The sequence below is a fragment of the Phoenix dactylifera genome, chromosome 15 (assembly GCF_009389715.1).
Source record: "Phoenix dactylifera cultivar Barhee BC4 chromosome 15, palm_55x_up_171113_PBpolish2nd_filt_p, whole genome shotgun sequence".
In the NCBI taxonomy this organism is placed as follows: Eukaryota; Viridiplantae; Streptophyta; class Magnoliopsida; order Arecales; family Arecaceae; genus Phoenix; species Phoenix dactylifera.
The window spans coordinates 1663225-1684840 of record NC_052406.1 but is presented as its reverse complement, the minus strand read 5'-3'; the positions used below and the strand labels follow the sequence as shown (position 1 = coordinate 1684840).

Sequence of the window (21616 nt, the reverse complement as noted above, 5' to 3'; positions counted from 1 at the left end):
ATATTTTACCGTTGTATTATCCTTGTATCACTTCTCAAATAGTCTAATCTCACTTCCCTGAAGCATTCTCTATGTCTTTGCTATATTGGCAGGCTGACACCTCTATATTCCTAGTTTATACGCAACTCCTTTTTTTGGCACCTTGGCATCAGAAGAGCAATATCTAATATTACCAAGAAGAACAATATTAGCCAACAGATACATAGATGAAGGACGAGACTGGTGGCCATAAAATTGAGCAGGCTATTGGAGAATAACTCGCTCGTACTCTGTCTTGGGGGCAATTTGTTTGCAGAAAACTATTAAGTTTTAATATATTTTTTTTGATACCGAATGTCGGTATACCACCTATTCCGGTACAGTACGGTACGTCTCATACCGTCACCATCCATACTGGTACAGTACGGTACATTCCGTACTGTTCGATTTAGACTAATGGCTAGAAAATATTATCTGGGTTTCTTGATATTATATAAGTACCCAGGTCTACCCAGCGAATAATTGAGGTAGGACTAAACACGGATCCTTACATACTTTTCCCATTTAAATCCTAACGTACTCGTTAGGCTAAAGGTCCAAATCCATTCAAATCTAATCACAAGTACTATGATCGGCTCGTAGTTAGTCTCAATGAGTCTGTGCTGCAGTGTCCCCCTAGTCGACATGGGCCATGAGCTAGGTCCGCTCTGATACTATTTGTAACAACTCAGGATCTCATCAAAAAGGCTAGCATGAAGATATTATTTAAGTTTCTTGATCATATATAAATATCTAAGATCTTTCCAGCGAATAATCGATATGCGATTAAATATACGCTCGCATGGTCCTCGCATACCTTGGATGGGAATGTATAATGAAGGACTTTGTGCATTTTATTAATAAGATGAGTTGATTGGCTTATACTGAGTTGATGCAGGATAAAGTGGATACACGTCCTCCCTTTCAATGGCACTCTGACCAAGTATAAGCCATAGGCATAATTTTAACCACAATGCACATGCCTTCCTCCACTTGAGGAAGGCAGATCTTGCAAAATACTATTTTAATATGATCTGTCCTTTGTGTAAGGTTCAACTTAAAAACTTTTCCTTGCTCAAAGTGAACATAAATCATGTGATATGGTAGTTTATATAATGTTCCTCCCATTTATGTTAATTTTAAATGCCTATTGGTTTGCATGGCGACTTTTAGCACCATATTCTAAGCATGTTTCTTCTACTTGTAGTATAAGATTGAGTGATGTGAGATGTTTAGTTTCATAGATGATTGAAATAGAGGGGAGCAGACAGAATATATTCAGTATAAAACAGAAAGAAAAAAAAAAGACTTGGAGAGCACTTAAAACTTTTGATGTTCTTCATAAGAGTGTTCTAGCTATCATTATAGCATGCCAAATATTCATTTTTATGTATTTTTCCTAGTTCCAAGGGACCAATTACAAGTGTCTGTGTAGTAAGGACAGCAGTACTTAATAGGACTTTCAAGTTGGACCACTCTTGCATGCTTTAGAAATGGATCTCTAGCCTTGTAATTTGACAAAGAACAGAAGCTACAAGCATCAAAGATACCATACTTCATGTGATGATTTCAAATTTGAAACCAAGACTCATGGCTGTTTGTTTCTTGAAAGGAAACCAAGCGCTCAAGTTGCAATCATGAATTGATGGTCTAAGCTAGACTCATCCTCATTACTCTAGTTGGGACCCCAAGCCTAATGCCTCTAGTGCCTGAGAACTTTATAATGTATTGGTTGGGATCATAACATTTGGTAGTTCTCATCTGATAAAAAATATTTAGCTATTAGGGCCATTAGTAAGGAATCTTTTGAGCTGCCATAACAAAATTATACTGGATCAGAGTGGAAGTTATTACATGAAAAAAAGGGTCATATGGACCAAAGCAAGAGCCATCTAAAAAGTTGGCGATAAACGAACCTTTATTTTATTTTTAGTAGAAACAGATAAATTAAACCAAACAAGTACATAAGAATCAACAAATCAAATATTTAACAATGAAACAAGAAGATGTGCCTTAGAATCCTATAATATTGATCCTGTGTAGTTGGCCACATAAGATGCCACACAAGCAACTGTACTATTAATTTATATATAAGAAACCTCAAATAAGAAGAAAAAATATAACAAGCACCAGCAATTCAACGCAGCAAACGATCCTCCAATAATGTTGTTCTTCGCTATCATGCTGGTTATGACCCAAGCTTTACCCACCCTCTACCATTGGCATACCTCCAATGGTACCCTAGCACCATATCACATGCTATTTGGACTTGTATGATAGCTCTCTCACTTAAAGTATTTTGGTGAATTATTTTAATTTGCTTGTTGTTACGCTAATATGATTCAAATTTTAGAGGACATGATGATAAATTTCATGGGGCCACCAAAAGGAAAAAGTGCTGCTTCATAGAAAGTAATGACGCCCAAAGGCCTTTAATAGATAAGAAGAATATAATGGGATTGTATGGCATAAAGCTTCTCAAGGGCAAGTAGCATATCTTTAATGATGTTATGCGGCCACTTTCTGACACTTTTGTTCATGGAGCCTTTGTTTTATGCTCTCCGCGTCCAGGACTCCCACCTACCTCTCATGCATGATGACAGAACTCTACAAAGGGTAAAGCATCCTGCAGGCAATTATAGAACTGTTTGACTATAGCTGCAGTTTAACATGACAATGAAGGCATGGTTATTAAAAAAAAAAAAAAGGCATGGATAGGGTGATATAGGAGACAACCAAAAATACCACAGCAAAAGAATAGGAAAAGAAGACAGAAAGGTCTCAAACTAGGAAGAGCTCTCAGTAACCAAACAACATGAAAATCTTTAAGTTCATAGCCACAAGATCCAAGGGGGACTCAAGACTAAACTATTCTGTAATTTTTTTTAAAAAAAAGGCAGGCCTCATCCTATAAAAAGTCGAGAAAGAAGAAAATTAATTTTAAAAAAAACATTATTTTATAACTAGGGTTGGAAATAGGCCCAGGCAGGCTGGATCAACAAATAGAATTGGAAATCGTCCCGAGCCAACCCGAGACCTATTAGGTTGGGTCAGTTTACAAGTCATGATGTAGGATTGTGCCTAAAAGTAGGGTCCAAAAAAATTTTAAGATGGGCTCAGGCCAATGTTTGGCCCCATCTAGGCCTGGCCGGAACCTAAGTTCAATGGCTGGACCTAATCCAAGCCTGAACAAATCTCTCTCGCATCTCTCCTCTCTCTCTCTCTCTCTCCTGATCTCTCTCTCCTCTCTCTCTCTCCCTAGTCCTCCCAATCTATCTTGCTTGATCTCCTCTCTTCCTCCCGATCTCTCTCTAATCTCTTCTGCCTAGTCTCTCTCTTATTTCTCTTCCTCCCAATCTTTCTTCACCTCTCTTCCTCTAAATCTATTTTTCCTCTCTCTCTCTCTCTTCTCTCCAAATGCTCTCTCTTTTCCCTCTCTCGCTTATTTTGCACCAAAGCCCGAAGGAGAAGCTCAGGCCTAGATCTAGGTCAGGCTTCAAACTGAGTTCAAACTCGAATTTTGAAAGAAATTTCAAACCTCAGCCTGACTTGGAGCTCTAATTTTTCTGTTCGGGCCTAGGCTGTATGAAAACTCGACCCAACCCGACCCATTCCAACCCTACTTGCAACACATGGACTTCAACTTATAAACAAGAAATTAAATATTGAGTCACTACAAGATAATGGGATGTACAAAAAAATTCATCTTGTATTATTAGAAATGCAAGGGAGCAACACAATCCCTTAATATTGCAATGGATGAATACTGTTGATGTTCCTTGCTTGGGAATCCCTCATGCAACATATTGAAGGGAGGAAAAACATGCATATATTGCTATAAACATTTGTATATATCAGAAGCCTTGTTTTCTTTAAGCTGTATTTGGATACTTGCTATTTATTGGTTAAAGGTGGGTTCGTGGTTTAAGAAGCCAAGCACATGCCAAAAAGTGATGATTAAAGTTATTCGGTCAATCTTCTAAAAGTCACTTAGCCTGTTTAACTTTATGTCATGGAGGAGGTAATCCCCAAAGCTCTCTCTTCTGTCTCTTTACTTTTTTACATTTTCAATAAAGGTATCACTAAATACGAAATATCAACCAAATAGCAAAGAGCTGGTTAGGGGTTGTTACAAATGATTAAATCTATCTATCCCTAGTTAGGTATTAAGTATTCGAACATGGACTTAGCAAGCATGTAGAGCACTTTTTGAGATCACCATTATCATATGTTTGTCACGAAAACAAGAGCACATATCTATTTCCCTTCCCACCCATGACTTCAGCTCTATCCTAGAAAACGATATAAGATTTACATCCCAAATATTTTTCTTCTAATTAGTTCTTTTTTTATAATAAGACTTCTTGGTTTCTGGAGACTTATGTCAAGCCACCAAATTAGCATCACCATCTCCGGTATACTGGCATTATGTGTGCACACTCTATTTGTGGCCTAATTTTATGTTCCATATTCCATCTCCTTCTTTCATTGCTACTAGAACTAATTAGCATGAAACCAGAAACACAACTAATTCATATGCCAACAATTTTATTATTGTTGTTGTTCTTTTCTGCTGTTTCTGCTGCTACTATTACTCCTAATGCTACACCATATGCCAACAATTTTATTATTGTTGTTGTTCTTATCTGCTGTTTCTGCTGCTACTATTACTCCTCATGCTACACCATATGCCAACAATTTATTATTGTTGTTGTTCTTATCTGATGTTTCTGCTGCAACTATTACTCCTAATGCTACGATGTTGAAAAGGAAAGATAAGCCACCCAAATTCACTAAGAGAAGAAATAATTCCAGAAGAAGGGGAGAAGGAGCAGAAAAAAAGAGGAAAAGGACAATCACCATGCTAAAAGTAGAACCTCAACAAGCTACCTATTTAATGTTGTATCAAAGCTTAGAAAGCCTTAGCATTTGCTTTTGATTACATAGAATAAACTTGTTGGAGAGATTGATGCTTGTAGAACCAACCTTTCCTAAGCAAATTTGATGAAATTTTTGATATTTTTTTCCTTCCAAAATGACCCTAATTGCAGCACAAAGTTGATAATATACCCATCGGATCTCTTCTTGAATGCAAGATCTTTTTAACCACCCGTGATGTTATCATGTTTTATGCTATGGTCTCTCTCTCTCTCTCTCTCTTTGCCGGAAAGACCGCGAACTCTTGAGATAAAATTGCTGAAAATGCATAAACGGGAACAGGATTAATGTCTAAAGACAGCATCTGCAGAACATACCACAAGCTCGAGCGATAATCTAATCTTCATATCATCCTGCATTTTTTCCTTTCTTCCTGGTTTCCAATAGAAGGCTTAGCCTAATAACCAATGCTTTTTCTACATGAATTATTTAGACTGCAATGTAATCAAACACAAAATACCAATTGGAATTGGCAATCTGCAAACCACTCGCAAAAGTTGCATCCTCATTGAACATAATGACTCTGTATTGAATATCAGATTTATTTGGGTATATACTACAAAACATAGCTAATCATATACACAGTTTGCAGGACTCTAGCAAAATATAGTGGGGATAATCCCTCAAGAAATAAAGGATTATGTGGGGTTCATTAGAACACAAACTCGGTGTCAGCGACTTCAAGAACCTTATGTGTGCCCTTTGGCTTTGCCCCAGGCTTGAACTGGTTACCTTCAATGTACCTGCAACAAATTTACTTCTGAGAAAATATTCATTGGATGATACAATATATACAGCATGAGAAAACCAAGACATTAGGAAGCTCACAGCTCTTTCAGGAAGGGGTGCTTATATAACCCAACAGGGATCCTCCCTGTGAATGCATTGTGGTCCAAGTACCTGATAACATGTTTAAAAACAAGATACAGATGAGTGCCCAATAAGGAGGAAGCTATCAAAACCAGATTGGATTAGAAGTTCCTCATTTAAAGTTCAGATGGTACGCTCACAAATAAGTCAATCTTGGAATATCAGCAAGCTTTGGAGTTACAGGTCCAGTCATCTTGTTGTATGATAGATACAAAATTTCCAGGTTGGTCAAATTTGCAAGCTGATCCGGCAGGCCACCACTCAAATGGTTATTGTTCAGGTATCTAAATATCACAGTTTGAGTTCAATATTTAGGAAGAATATATACAAGCTCAACAGAAATAATGATAACATTAAATACAGAGAGATATCCACATACAAGTTGCGGAGGGAAGGAAAGCAATCCCCATTGCGGATGAGGTCTCTTAATGTTCCCGTTAAGTGGTTGTTACCAACATCACTGAGAATTAAACGGTTAGCAAATTATAACAGTTGGCCAGCATAATATCATTAGGGAACAATAAGAGGGAAGAATCTAAGAATCTCTGATTGGTCAGAAATTCAGATCAATGACTGATCCTTCCAGAGGGTCATACAAGAGAGAGAGAGAGAGAGAGAGAGTTACAGGTGTCGTAGGTTTTTGAGATTTCCCAACTCTGGAGGAATTTTTCCAGTAAAACGGTTCTCATGAAGATAGAGATAACGAAGTTCTGGTAAGTTTGCAAGCTCCACAGGAATTTCACCTTTAAAATTATTGAAGCTCAGGTACCTGCAGAAATCTCATATAACAAACCTCAAAGAAGGAAACTAAGTCCAAGAACTGGGAAATTCTAGCATGCGTACAAGTGTGTTAGTTTCTTTAGTTCGCCAATTTCAGGAGGAAGAATATCTTGTAGCTTATTCCATCTCAGGTTCCTGAGAAGCAAACAATAAAACAATATTGCATAAATGAGATTATTAATTGCTTAGGTAACAACTTGTCAGCTTACATCAGCTTTTCTTAACTACAATAATGATAATATTTAACAAGGCAGGTACAGTTATTTCTTGCATAAAAAAATAATAATTGTGCAAGTGTAATTTAGATTGCAACACCCAAATATGAATATAGAAACATGCGTCAAAGGCTGACGTTTTTATTTGATGTAGAGCCTGTCCATAATCTGACCAGTTAGACTTACAGCAAGACTTGATTGCCCTCCATTGCATGCATTACAAAAATAAATTTCTCTGGGAATTATGAATCAAAATCAAATAATGATAGTTTAATAAGATCACATAGAAATTATGAAATAAAATTTTCAAAAAGATGAAGGATAATGAACAATTATTTTACACTATAATCAAAATTTTTGGACTAGCTGGTTTACAAGATGCATTTCAATGTCTTGTAACTCATTAACCGGAAACATGGACATGGGTTTTGGTTTTCTGACAACAATATATTCTTGCTAACATCCAGTTGAAAAGACCAGAAACTTCGGAGACTTGTCAGTTGCAAGATTATCTCAATTTTAGTGGAAGAAAAGAACCAAATCAATAATCTACTTAATCAATACATTCATAAAAAGCATATCAGCCTAATACTCTTTGTAACTGTTTTATCATCACTGACTGCACCTACTTGTGTTCATACTTCATTTCTTCCTCTACCCTGGACATATTCTATGTCAATATAGCAAGAAAAAAGTCCGAATAGTTCTCAAAAGTGGATTTCTCTTATGGTTTACATTAGATATCCTGAAAGTGGTGGTAAATAGTAGCTGATTTACTTTCATGAAAATTAATGCATCAGCATTTTGTTATCTATCATCATGAAGAAAGAATTGAAGCTAACAACAAAAAATCACAGAGAAGATTTCAGATGAACACCTGCTTCGACTTCAAAGTTGTTCTACACATCACATTGAACATACTTTCACTATTATAGTATCAATATCATGTGGAAACGAATAATTATGAACAAATCATAAAGCCAAATCTGAAACAGAGGAAGCATCTTGTATTTTATTAAATTTGCTAATAATAATTGTTAATTTCATAAAAAATGGGTATCCTAAAAGTTAAAATTAAGCATCAAAGATGATAATTGACTATATTTTTTCATGAAAAAAAGTCTCCAACTGACAATCCTGCAACCTGTATTAGCATTTATATAATGGAAGATGTTAAAGACAAAATCTGTACAATGTGTTTAAGGCTAACAACGTAACATGAGAAAATTCTCAAATATTTGAATGTAGAAGTAGATCACACAGAAAATAAAATAACGCAAAAAGTGAATATTAGCCAACAAAATCTGGAGAAGCATACAATATCTTGAGGTGCTTCAGCCGCCCGATTTGAGGAGGGATGGGCCCAGTCAACTTGTTATTATGGAGATCCCTGTAATTTGAATATGTCAGGTTGAGCAGCTGCATTGCATAGTTACACAGAATTTGAATTGAAAAAAAAAAGATAAACACGCTTCCATAGGAACCACCCAGAACCCAGAGGTGAATTTGTTTTGCCTGTATAAATTGATTATGCCCATCATACCCATAAACAAATTCAGACATGCTTCACCATTCTTTCACCCCATAAAATGGGGAAAATCTCATATGCTTAGAGAACCACAATGACACATCTTCAATGACTAAAACAAAAACATTTGATATATTGAATATATTGGTAGCATAGCAATTACATTTGTGTTAGTCTGTTAGACTTTAACAACCGCACCTAATCGAGCTTAGCATTTGCAGAGATTAATGAATTTTCAACATACAATTGAAGAGTATCAGATGTCAGTAGTCCAAGCCATCCACATTCATAGAAACAAGCAAATATCTATGGCTTCAATATCTATAATCCAGCATGAGCATGTTTATCCTTGTCACTGTTCATTCTAGACTGATTCAATAAGCTGTCTAAATGTGCTGTGCCTGTAGTTATTTCAAAGTCAAATTATCATTGGTAACAGGCTCAGGCGGATGCCGAAACTGCTATAGATAACGAGGAGTCTAGGACAACAGACAGACATCAATGAAATTATTTTCTATGTTCAACAGCAGAATTGACTTATCAAACTCTGAGGATCAAATACATATGCAATGTGAATAATGCACAATGCAAGTATTTCTCTTATTGTAACACACTATCCGGAAAAGCATTGCAAACAAAGAGTGATCATTAAATAACAGGCTTAGGATTTTTGAGATTTCATGAACACAAACTTTGACGACAAGAGGAGAGAATTCTTACAGCCTTGTCAGATCCAGTAGATTTGTAACAGCAGTAGGAAAAGGACCAACTATTGATACAGCATACACTTCCCTGCAAGTGAAATAGGATTATTATAATATGTTATATATTAAAAGGGAAGTTCAACATGATCATCACTTCTAGTTTCTTCACCAATAACTATATCCGCAAATTTGAAACCAATATTTTTTTCTTAGAAAGGTGGTAGCTCTCTAAGGGGGAAGTTTAAAAGAAAATTCACATCCAAAGTAACATTTCAGCTATCAATTCTCAGCGGGAGAATTAACTGCCACCATTCTCCCGTGCTAAGATTATGCACATGCAGAAAGGAGAGGCAACCGGTGATCTCTTATTATGCTAAATTATTTCTATGATGTTACAATGACGAAAGCTGCCAGTCAATAATGACATATAAAACCTTAAATTAAATATTTATGTAATTCAAACTGAAAATTTCTAACCGATGCAATACTATCATGGTTCGGTGATAAGCAAAAAGATGTTCTGGGAATTGCTATACCAGTCATATACTCATTTCAAAGCATCGGTAATATAAACCAAGCAATAATGGAGTGCATATTCAATCTTCATATGGCATACCAGACCAAGAGCATGACCTATGCATGTGAATGTGCATAAGAACACATTGCTTTTAGGTTTACTGACTCTGATATATGTATTGATTGCAGCAGAGATGCTAAATATGGGCATGAAAAAAAATATGGTATATTAAGGTGTCTAGGATTATCAATAGACTTCTAGCACATACAAGCTACTATGAACCAAATGTACATAAATTGAACTATGGATACAAGACATTCATCAAGATTTTCGGCTTCCTTTTCTGATATTTAGGCTGATCGATATGTTAAATAAGCAATTTGACATTCTGATACATAAACAAGCATTGTGCATACATTAAAATGTCAGATAACTATAACAAATTAAATAAAATAAAATAATTTTACTATGACCGATATGGACATTAGTACTACAACTCATATGATATTTATGTACTTGTAGCCAATAGCATTGGTTTCCATCTTTCTAAAGGAAATGCATGTTAGCAACATTGAACAATGTTTTAGAATGGACACTTTTCAAAAGTTTTCTTATACATAGGATATGACTACAGATTTATGCTAGTCGTCAACCTTCCCCAACCCTCCTACTCTATAAGGACTCATGTTCATAGGATCTGCACTAAGTCCTTACCTTTTTGCACTAGTTATGGATGAGCATGCAAGCCATATTCAGGATAATATTCCTTTGCATATATTATTTGCGGTTAGCATAATTTTAGTGGATGAAACTAAGGTTGGAGATAATCGTAAGTTGAAAGTATGGAGAAGTGACTTGGAATCTAAAGGTTTAAGTTAAATAGGCCCAAGAAGGAATATATAGAATGTAGTTTTAATAAAATTAGTAATATAGATGAAGATAGCATGAAAATTGAGGTCATGAAGTTCTTAAACGTGATTATTTCAGTATTTAGGATCAATTATTAATAAGAAAGATAAGATTGAAAAGGATGTTATCCATAGGATTAAAGCAGATAGGATAAATGGAGAGGTACAACTGAAATATTATATGATCACAGAATATCTACCAAGTTGAAGAAAAAATTCTTGATGATGGCCATATAACCAGCTATGCTTTATGGTGCAAAATGTTTGGCTGTTAAAAACATGTGCATATGATAAGTGTGGCCAAAATGAGAATGTTGAGATCCATATGTAATAATACAAGAAAATATAGAATAAGAGATGAAGTCACTCGTAAAAGGATAGAGGTAATACCAATCGAGGACAAATTGAGAGGACAACTTAGATTGTTTAGCATGATATAGGCCAAGAGATGCACCAGTATGAAAGTGATTTGATACATGTAGAAGGAAAGAGGGATAGATGTAGGCTGAAAATCACATGGGATGAATTAGTCCAGAAAGATTTGATATCTCTACATTTTACAGAAAGCATCAGCTTAAACAGAGGGGAATGGAGAAAAAGAATTCATGTAGCCAACCCGAACTAGTTTGGATTAGTTGAGTTGAGTTAAAGTTTTCAAAGGTTATTTAAGTTAAAATATCTACTCCAAGAAAAATTCAATGCTAGCCAAAAATGCAAAATCATTTAAATAAATTAGATTATTTTGCTTTAACTCTTTCAAATCTAGTAAACCACTCTAAAAGCCTCTTCTTTTGTTTAGTTTGATATAAAACTTATTATGCTAGTTTATGTGTGATTCTTCTTTATATCATACAGTTTACATATTTATGACAAGTTTATCCACAAATCACATGTCTTTAGTAGGATTTAAAATTATATGTTGGTTTAGAATGGTCAAAAACATATTTGAGTGTTAAAAACATATGTATATCCCGGTTGTAAGCAATTAATAGTAGCCTATATCACCCTGCCCACCCCACCCCCCCACCCCACACAAAAATAAAAAAAAAGTCTTGGCATCTTAGTGCATCAATTATGTACTAAATGGTAATCTTACATATAATGTCATGTTCGTGATCCATGCTGAATGTCAACACACTGCAGTACGTGGTTTGTGCCAACACCTACCAGGATAACCACAGTAGCAATAGGTCACTCCTTGATATAGAGAACTACGTACCCAAGCATATAATCTAGTGTTTGAATATCAATCTGCAAACTGATATCTACATATCTTTCTTATATCAAGTAAATGTCTGTAATTGTTCGAGGTTACTATTAGAACCATTTTATAGCTATATCAGTCATATCTTTCTTATATCAAGTAAATATCTGAACAGCGCATTATTCCCACTATAAATTAATGATTATGTTTTATGTTTCACATTGCAAAACAACTTCCCTGAACCATATTTTTTTGAATGCTCAACATATACAAATGTGTTTTCTTACCACTAAAAGCCTTCCTTTGCCTTGTAACTTTTAGTTCAGAAGTTCCCACAAAGGGAAGGGTATCTTTTACAAATTGCACAACTTCACGTTCATATATGATCTACTTGAAAGATCAAAGGATGTAGACTGGGTTGTTCAGGGTTTTCCTTTGTAGCTCCTATATTAGCAGCTACATGACATATAAACTAAAAGATCATATGAAATTAAAAATTCATTCTTCCATATATCCTACTAGGGTATGCTTTTTACCTTTTTTTAAATAATGCGCTATTTTATTTTCTATTTCATCTCAATATAAAATGAATTCTATGATGCATATCCTTTAATATGACAAATTTAGTAATGGCCATCGCTGATATCAATAAAGCTAAAGACTGTGCAACTTTGGGCAGTACAAACCAATGAAAACACATTTATGAGAGAACAAGCAAAGGATGGAAGAGAATAGATTGCTTTCTTACAATTCTGTCACAACCCTGTAATCTCCCTGTTGAGAACATGTAACACCGGACCATGGGGGAAGGTCACCATCTCCACAAGGATCATCTCCAACCCATGCATAAACCACCCTCCATCCAAGTGAAGCCTTGATTTCGTTTAATGCTTTTACTGCAAGAAAGCCAACTTTTAAGCCCATTAGAGAGCACAAGAAGGTCTTCCATCCTTAATTAAGATCAAATATATGAATGTTCTTATTATACTACAAAAATAACTAGCCATTTGAATTCAAATGATAATACAATGCATTGTCAGCAAGAATTCTAATCTGGTTAAGTGATATACGTTTTCCATTTATCCAATTAAGTAAATTTTGAGATATACAAAGTTTAGTTCACAGTAATCAGTATTACCAACAACTAGTATGAGGTGTCCATTTCCATACATTTTATGGAATACATAATCCAATCTTAACCACATAAAGGATTTCTTGTCTTTCTGATGAATAGCATACTTTGGATAGACCATAGTTTTGTGGTCAAATTTGAGAAAGGAGAAGAGAGACATATAAGAAAGGAGAAAAAATAGAGCAAAGTGACCTATGGGTTCCTTGTTGTCCAGAATTTAGAAACAGAGGTAAAATAAGAGGACACACATAAATAACACCATATTTTTGGTTATTGGTGGTGCGGTGGTGAGTAGCATACTTTAGATAGACCATATTTTTGCAGACAAATTAGGAAAAGGAGAAGAGATACAAATAAGAAAGGAGAAAAAATATAGCAAAGTGACCTATGGGTTCCTTTTGTCCAGAATTTAGATACAGAGGTAAAATAAGAGGACACAAATATATAATGCCATCCATTTGGTTATTGGTGGTGTCATGGTATAACAACATCTGAGGTGGTACATGGAGGAAATGGTGACATGGTGAAACCAGCAACATCGGTGGTTGTCAGATGCCATGTGGGCTACATTATTTGGCACTGTGGTCAAATTATCCAACATCACTCTTGACATATGAGATGAAAGATGCATATTACAATGCCCTGCTAATCTTGAATCTTGATACACTTGAGTGATTTAGGAAATAAGATTCTAAGAGGACCACTGATAAAGTTGATGACATGTCAATTTGAGAAGATGATCCCCATGATAAAGCATAAAGATCATATTCTCACTTTGCAAGTAAGGATGGTCCTACTACAAACCAGCCTCCTTGTGTTTTAATCTACAGAAGACCCATGGTTAAGAGGAATTACCTCAGCTTTCATCTTTCCCCTCCATCTTAGAATTTCTTCACAACAATCTATTCTAGAAGTATGATAAGATCAAGATTGAGCTTTTGCAATGCTAACAAACAAACAGCAGTGTGGTAACTACACTACAACTACTCTACATCACTATAAGGATGGCAAAGGGGCCGGTTCATGCAATGGGAAACCACATACCCATCATGTGAGTATACTTAAATCCCCGAACCCGCCCCACCCCGCAATGCCTAGACAAGGCATATTGGGATGGATCGGGTTAGGTAAAACTACAAAAGTCATCTTTTTTTCAGCATACAAATAAAAAAAAAAACAAAAAGAATATAACATTAAACCTTAGTATCTCACATAACATTAAATAAAGATTCCAAGATATAGAACTTTAACAAACCAAATGTTCAACAATAATACAAACAACAAATAGAAATATAGTTCCTTAGGAAATCAAAGATACCTTAAACTAACAAAAGCAAACAATTAAAAAGGTCATTTTAGTAAATACCCAGAGTCAGGTTCAGGGCAGGTATGCCATTATTCGCCTCCGCCCCAATCATGCAATGGTTTTTACTAAATACTTGTCCCCACCGCTGAGTCTAAATAGGTCGGTAAAACCCGCCTCATTAGGGTCGAATACAGTCGAGAACCCAACAAGGCAATGTAAATTGCCACCCCTACATGACTAGGCATTTCCCTGCCCTCAAGGTAATATCTTGTCACTTAAGCCATCCAAGAACCATGTTCTCAACAAAAAGGATCCCATTTCTTCTAAGAATTTCTCCTCCCAGTTGGATATGTCGAAGGCTTGTCAGGGGACAAAAAAACTAGTACCACATCTCAAACTTCCTGCTAAAAGGTCAGCTTACAACCTTCTCTGAATTAAAGGAGAGGATCGACCATCCACTGGACAAAGAGACCATGTTGTAAAGGCAGCAGCCATCCAAAAGTACTGACATAAATTTCAGTAAATCAGCTAAATCAAGGTGCAATCCTAGACTACATTGACCCTCCACGAAAGCCTAGCATCCAGACAGCAATTCCGGTAATATTTTCTGATGTAGATAAGAGATAACACAAAATGTTGTATTTCTGGGGGAAAAAAGTGACATTTGTTTATTAAACTGCAGCTTGTAAATTGAACTAAATTTCCTAATAATTAGCAAACATCAAATCTCGTCGCCACTTTAGCCCGCAGAAATCTAAATAGCAACAACAAAAATTTATTCTTTCCGTTAAAATTAACAAATTTACAACAAAAACTGCAGCCTGATCTAAAGCGAGCAATCTATATCTACTAAACAGAAGAATAAAAATCAGATTCAGTTAAAATTCTTCGTAAATAACAAATTAAAACAAAGTTTACTACCTAAGGAAAACCTCAAATCCAATTTCAACACTAATGTACTCCATCTCACTAAAATGAACGAAAAGTTAAAGAAAAACAACATATTTCTAAAATTCGACCGTACCCAAAGCAAATTTTCCCATTTCAGTACGAACTTACAAGATCCAGACAAACTAACGCAACCTTAATCTCAGAACGAATTGGAGATTGGAGTGGAGGGAACAAGTACCGTCTCGCTTCACGGTCTTACAGCAGGCGAGACTGAGGAGAAGAAGGAAGCAGCAGATCGAAGCCAAGGTCGAGGAGCCCCCCATCGGAAATCTCGATCCGAGCGCGAGGGCGAAGAGATCACCTCGCGCTGCCGCGTTCCAGAAACCCCATTTTTGGCGATGCGAGTAGCAAAGCAAGAGCACGAGTCGGTGGGAGGATAATTAAGTAATTAAATTAATCTCTAGTCAATTATAGTTTATAGATCTCGAATATCTACTAGTTTGGCTCTAAATCCACTCATCAGTTCGCTGCTTGCGAAAAGGGCCAGGCGAGGAATCCTAGCCATTAAATTAGAAGAATTCTCTAATCCGGATGGATCGCGGCAATCCGTGCTTTATTCAAGTGCATGGCACGTGTCCAGGGCTAATGCGGGACAACTATGGAAATCGGCCAAACTCTACCTGAAAGTCGGTTGGGTGCTGCCGACACCAACTACATCACTTTTTAGCCTTGCAGGGGTGCAAAATTTAGAAAGAGGAGTGTAATCATATAAACTAAATAAAAATTGGTATCTTTAAAAAAATCTTGTTAATCTAATAAAGACCACAGCCACGCCAATCATCAAGTTGTATTCATGTGGGCCGATCACCGAGCGAGCGCATTATAAATAGGATCCATAAGAACGCATCTTAGTAACTAATATGGTGCATGGCCACATGATACACGCGATACAGAATATAATTTCTCATAAATCGCCTAACCAAGCTTTTTATTAGTGGGTCATTTAAGTAGATGAGGTGATTTTTATGCTATTAAATATGGACAAATAAGGTTAAGTATAACATGCATGATGCGTAAGTAAATAATAAAAATATAAAAATTAATATATTAAATAATTAATTAAAGATAAAGTTGGTATAAATAAATTGGTATAAATAAATTGCACATAAAGTATATTTAATAATTAATTGAATCCAAAAATACCATAAATTTTATAGATGGGATGGGGAAAAAAGTAATGACTAATTTAATTGATAGAAGAGAGGAAAACAAGGCTTGATCTAGCCTCACTTAATCATGTTTGGAATCTCTGTCATTATATTACGTATTTGGTTGGATTCTAACCTAAATTTTGACCAATTTAACTAAACATGCATGGATTAAACAAGAGGGAACAGAAAAGGAAGAAATTGAAAAGTAGAAAAATTAGGGTATTGTATGTCTGGCTTTCAAGTTGATTGTGGTTATCTCTGTATGGGTGAGACTCATGCTCTGCACTCCAACCACCTAATACAGTCCCCCATTGGCTGCAATTTTTCAGAACAAGATAGGATGCACAACTTCCATTTAGCATGCTACGATATCCAACCATTCCCTTTAGTATTAGCTTTTCTCTTGTCTTGTGCAATTTCTTGTCAAGCTCGGATCCTCTACAGTGCGGAATTTGCACCGTTGGATGCTATGCTAACCACCATTTGTATCTATGCGTATTGTTTTGGATCCAATAGTTCTGATAAAACCAATACTTTAAAGCTTTGAACAGGGTCCCCTTAGCCCATCTCAACCTTTTCATCATAACGCCTCTTTTCCATCCCCTCTTGTCCCTCCTCAAATCTTCTCCTACAACATTGTCGACACAGACTTCTTCCATGCCATGGCCAATCCCTCACCATCCCCCTCCTCCTTTCCACCTCATCTAACATCCCATTGCCCATCAAGTTGTTGTTCCCCTTTGATGGCATCGTCAGCTACTAATTAAGGCCACTTCCAGCCTCCCGCCACCTTTCAAGTCACTGAACTCGGCGATGGCGTTGCCTTCATCGGGTGCGTCGTTAACCATGCCATTGTCAATGACACCTCCTTATTGAACTTTTTTAATACATGGGTCGAACTCTACCACGGTGTTGCCCCCTAGACGACTCCATAGTGGTGCTCTAGTTCATGGATGGTGTCAGCCTGGAGACGACCTTCCCAATAAATGCTTTATTTTGCGAGCAAATCTTCCACTTCAGCTAGAAAGCAATCCGAGAACTCAAATCGAGGGACAACTATTGAGCCCATTATTCGATCGCCGAAATATATGGAAAGTAGATCTACAGCGAAGAAAGTAACGACAACAACCATAGCAACAAAGGAGGAGGAGATCTCATCGAGCTCGGACGTTTGCTAGCATGGTGGTAAAGGTGGCAAACGATGGTGTTGAAGGATTGTAGCACCTCCTCTATGAACACCGTTGAGAGAGGAAGATTGAAAGGGAGGAGAGATAGAAGATCTGCCTGGACTTTTACTGAGAAAGACAATATTCGGATCCACTCGGTCTTTCATGCTGTAGAAGAGTTCTGCTCGGACTTTTTTTATGATAAGGGAGCGCTTGGGCTCAAAAAGGGGGGGAGAGAGAGAGATAGAGAGGCATTGTAAGGGAGAGTGGGATGTTGTAATGTTATAATTTTTTTTTTTTATATGAATACATCCAAAAAAAATTAAAAAATAATACGTTATAGGCTCCTCCAAAATTGTCAGCCACATAAGAGACCACCTAATCCACAGCTTCATTAGCCTCTGTCTCCACCTACCATAGTCCGAATATTCCGAAGCAAGTGATGTAATGCTATTAGAAGCTTTTAAGTGATTGGTTTCATTATAACCATTGGATCCACAATAATATATGTGGATCCAATCCGCATGGTGCAAATTAGGATCTGCTCCCTTTGCGGCCTCTGCCAAGTACTTCAATCTTTTCAAGTATAAATTTATCGCAACAATAAAAAAAAAGGAAAAAAAAAGGGAAGATGAGAAGACAATCAACTATTCAAAGGAAGACAGAGGGAACAAGAAAAAACAAGCAACCGTGCCAGGGTTAAACTGGGGATGATAACAGCACCTTTAAAGGCATCTTCAATTAGAGACCAATGAGGGAAAAGAAGAGCACGCATTATAAATTAATGTAGCATAGAATTTTCAGAAGCCACCTACCATTCACAGCAAGATTTCTGGTCAAATCTATCTTTATCCATTGGTGCATCTCTTCATTGTGGTTAAATGCCTTCTACCGTACGTGATATGAATGTCAAGGCTTTAAGGTGCTAGCAACGGCATCAGTTTCGAGTTTGCCATCGAGTGATCGATCCACTCTTCTGAGTACCTGACAGTTAATGGCCTTTGAGGAAGAACCACTAATAAGGCATTCATGAACTCTCATTCATTGTAAGCACAGCAAGCATTTAGTTTGGGCAGGTGTTCCATCAGCGTATCTTTCTTTCATATTGTCTAGCCTCTGCTTAAAATCCAACAAATTAGAAGGAGCTTGATGATGGCAGTTGAGAGAGCTACAGCTTTCCCATCGGATGAAATATAAGAGTATATATTGCTAACAATGAGGCAAGTAAGCCTTCCTTGTTCTAGCAACTTCAATCCTAATAACTTAGAACTCTCCTTTTCTTGCATCCTTTAGATGCAATGTTTATTGTGTAAGGACCCATATGGAAATATGTTTAATACTAGAACTACTAGATATTGAGTACTTATACAAGATCAAAAAAATCTAAATAATACCTTCTGGTTAGCCTTTTTGGATGAGGTCCTAGGTTGTAACAAATGTTATCAGAGTGGACCCGGCCTATGGCCTATGTGAACTAGGAGACATTGTAGCACGGGTTCATAGAGGTTGACTACATGCTGATTATGGTGCTTATGATTGGATTTGAATGAATTTGGACCCTTAGCCTAACGCTTGGCAAGGACACTAGAGTTTAAACCGGGGGAGTATGTACAGACTCGTGCAAGCGTGTGTTTAGTCTCACATCGATTATTCGCTAGTGTTGTGGGATGGGGTTCCCAGTTTAGTCCCACATCGGTTAATCAGCGGAAAGGTCTGTGCCTTAAATGGGGGGCTCAATAACCTCTTCTTACCGAGGCGCCTTTTGGGACAAAACCGTGAGGGATGCCTAAGCCCACCGTACGAGCTCCGCGCCTGCGGGTGGGTGCGCACCCCGTGCGAGCTCCGCGCCCACGGGGCCCAGAGCGGACAATACCTCGGTGGGGACGCATTCGCTTTCCCTGCTCGGCCGGTGTGCGGGCTGTTGCCGGGGTGAAAATCCCGCAACAGATGGCGCTAGAAGGAGGGCCCCGCCCACACACAGACCTTCCCACTGGGGGGGCTGTGTTGTGGGATGGGGTTCCCAGTTTAGTCCCACATCGGTTAATCAGCGGAAAGGTCTGTGCCTTAAATGGGGGGCTCAATAACCTCTTCTTACCGAGGCGCCTTTTGGGACAAAACCGTGAGGGACGCCTAAGCCCACCGTACGAGCTCCGCGCCTGCGGGTGGGTGCGCACCCCGTGCGAGCTCCGCGCCCACGGGGCCCAGAGCGGACAATACCTCGGTGGGGACGCATTCGCTTTCCCTGCTCGGCCGGAGTGCGGGCTGTTGCCGGGGTGAAAATCCCGCAACAGCTAGATAAATCTTGGGTACTTACATAGAATTAAGAAATCTAAATCATACCTTTCGCATAACCCTTTTTGGGTAAGGTCCTAGGTTGTGACATATTGTGTTGGCTGAATTGATTCTCTTTAGCTTATTATAGCATTGTCATGCTATTCTGTTTCTCATAATATGAAGTGCAAATTAATTAGTTGCTGAAGTTATGGAACAATGCCTACACTTCATAGCAAAGGAGCATACTAGCAAATTGACAACCCTGATTTATGATTGCAAGGTGACCACTGCAAGTGATCATCACCTTAATATTTATGTGCCAGTTTGTTGGCTGAATTGAATGAGGATCCAATTAAAGTTTTATGCAATCAAATGCTGGAAATCTGCTTGAGGCTAGTGTGACTAGAAGTCTAGAACACTGTATCCCTCCCTCATTAGTGTGATTATTGTTGGATTTGTACCTACGCCTTGCTTCTGCTTTGATCTGAACTTTTTATTTGATTCCGTGGTTATGTATAAGATATTGGTAGTAAAAGGCTTTGGATGCTCACCCTGTTGCTGTGATTTTTTTTGAAAAATCCTCTTTGATTATGTAACTTAATAAATGCTCTCCAACTATATATTGAATGGTGCATATTTCTCTTGAATCTACCCCTTAGCTGAAGTGTTCTAGATATAAACGTAGGTTTTTGGTGGTTGTTATATCAACGTAGTTACAAAGACGAAGAGAGTGTGGTGAGGTCCATGAGGTATTATATTAAAAACAATTCATCATAATTGCCTCATTGATGGGTTGCACGCTATGGGCCTTATTGGCTTTTCAAGGGTTTATCTCAAGGTTGGTTTGCCTTGTAATAGCTGAAACTTGAATAGCTCACAGTGGAATCATGAAGGTTAAAAGAAGGGTCTCTCTCTTCGCTAATAGTTTGATTTCCTCAAGCAGTTATAGTCCAGTCTTAAGCTTAATATGTCATGAAGACCATTATTACTGTCCGTATCAAAAAAGATAATCTTAATTAAACTGAACCTGAAAAATATACTGATACATTTTCTTGATAACAAGTTAACAACGGGCATACCGATGAACTTTGTATAACTAGAATCCTAATTAAAATCTCTACAAATGTATTTTGATATATAGTGATCTCTAGCTCTTCATTATTAGTTTGATTCAATACCATAGCAAAATTTTGGATATCAAAGAGAAGAGGACTTCGTAATCAGCTAATTAAATGGATCAAAGGAACATTCTAGCTTCATAACTCAGCTCTCTGATCACTCTCTAGGAGTTCTCTATGAGCTTAAAAACTATATATCTTGACAAACTCACAAGCTTGAAAGGATTTATTATACTTTTTTCTATACTAATTTCCTTAAAAACCAATGAGAAATATTGCTGCATGAAACCCTTCATCAGGGTGCAATAATAAAAAGTCTAATAAAGGCCAAAATTTCTTGAACTGCAGAAATTTAGACTTCGCACAGAAAGAAAGTGCCATCCAGCTACCAGATGCAGAGTAAAGGAAAAGTAAAGAGTAGGAAGAGGACAGGAAATAACCACTAAGTTAAGAAATATATAGAGGAGAAGGAAAGAATAGCAAACTATATCCAAATCATCAAAGAAAACACGAGCAGATGAATACTTTAATTGTGGTTGGAAGTTGGCTGCCTCTCCCAAAAAGGTGGTGTGCATTGATTTCCTCAACACCTTCCAATAAATGAACTCATGGGCTTCTGCTGAGCTCAATATATATATATCCATCAAGAAAAAAGATCATACTGGGACCAGAAAATTTAAAGATACTTTGTAACAATCAAGTAGAACATTAAGATGCATTTAGAATGAAGCCACATCCTCCGTTGTAAGTCCTTCCCATTCAAAACTACTACAACCTTCAAAGATGTCCCATCCTTCCTAGATAAACAAAAAAACACTTAAGAAATGGAAATAAAG

The 21616-nt window shown here is 37.1% G+C and overlaps 1 protein-coding gene across 1 annotated transcript; it reads right to left on the bottom strand.

Annotated features, from left to right (window-relative positions):
- Window positions 1–5425: 5425 nt before the first annotated feature.
- On the bottom strand, window positions 5426–15459 carry LOC103718175 (probable leucine-rich repeat receptor-like protein kinase At1g35710). The gene is made up of 10 exons (XM_008806877.2): window positions 15250–15459; window positions 12431–12578; window positions 9070–9141; window positions 8140–8211; window positions 6670–6741; window positions 6452–6595; window positions 6206–6286; window positions 5967–6110; window positions 5785–5856; window positions 5426–5699 (listed from the first exon to the last, which is right to left on the bottom strand). Exons 1-10 carry the CDS (start codon window positions 15332–15334, stop codon window positions 5609–5611), a joined length of 981 nt encoding a protein of 326 aa, XP_008805099.2. The 5' UTR covers window positions 15335–15459; the 3' UTR covers window positions 5426–5608.
- Between the last annotated feature and the right edge of the window lie 6157 nt (window positions 15460–21616).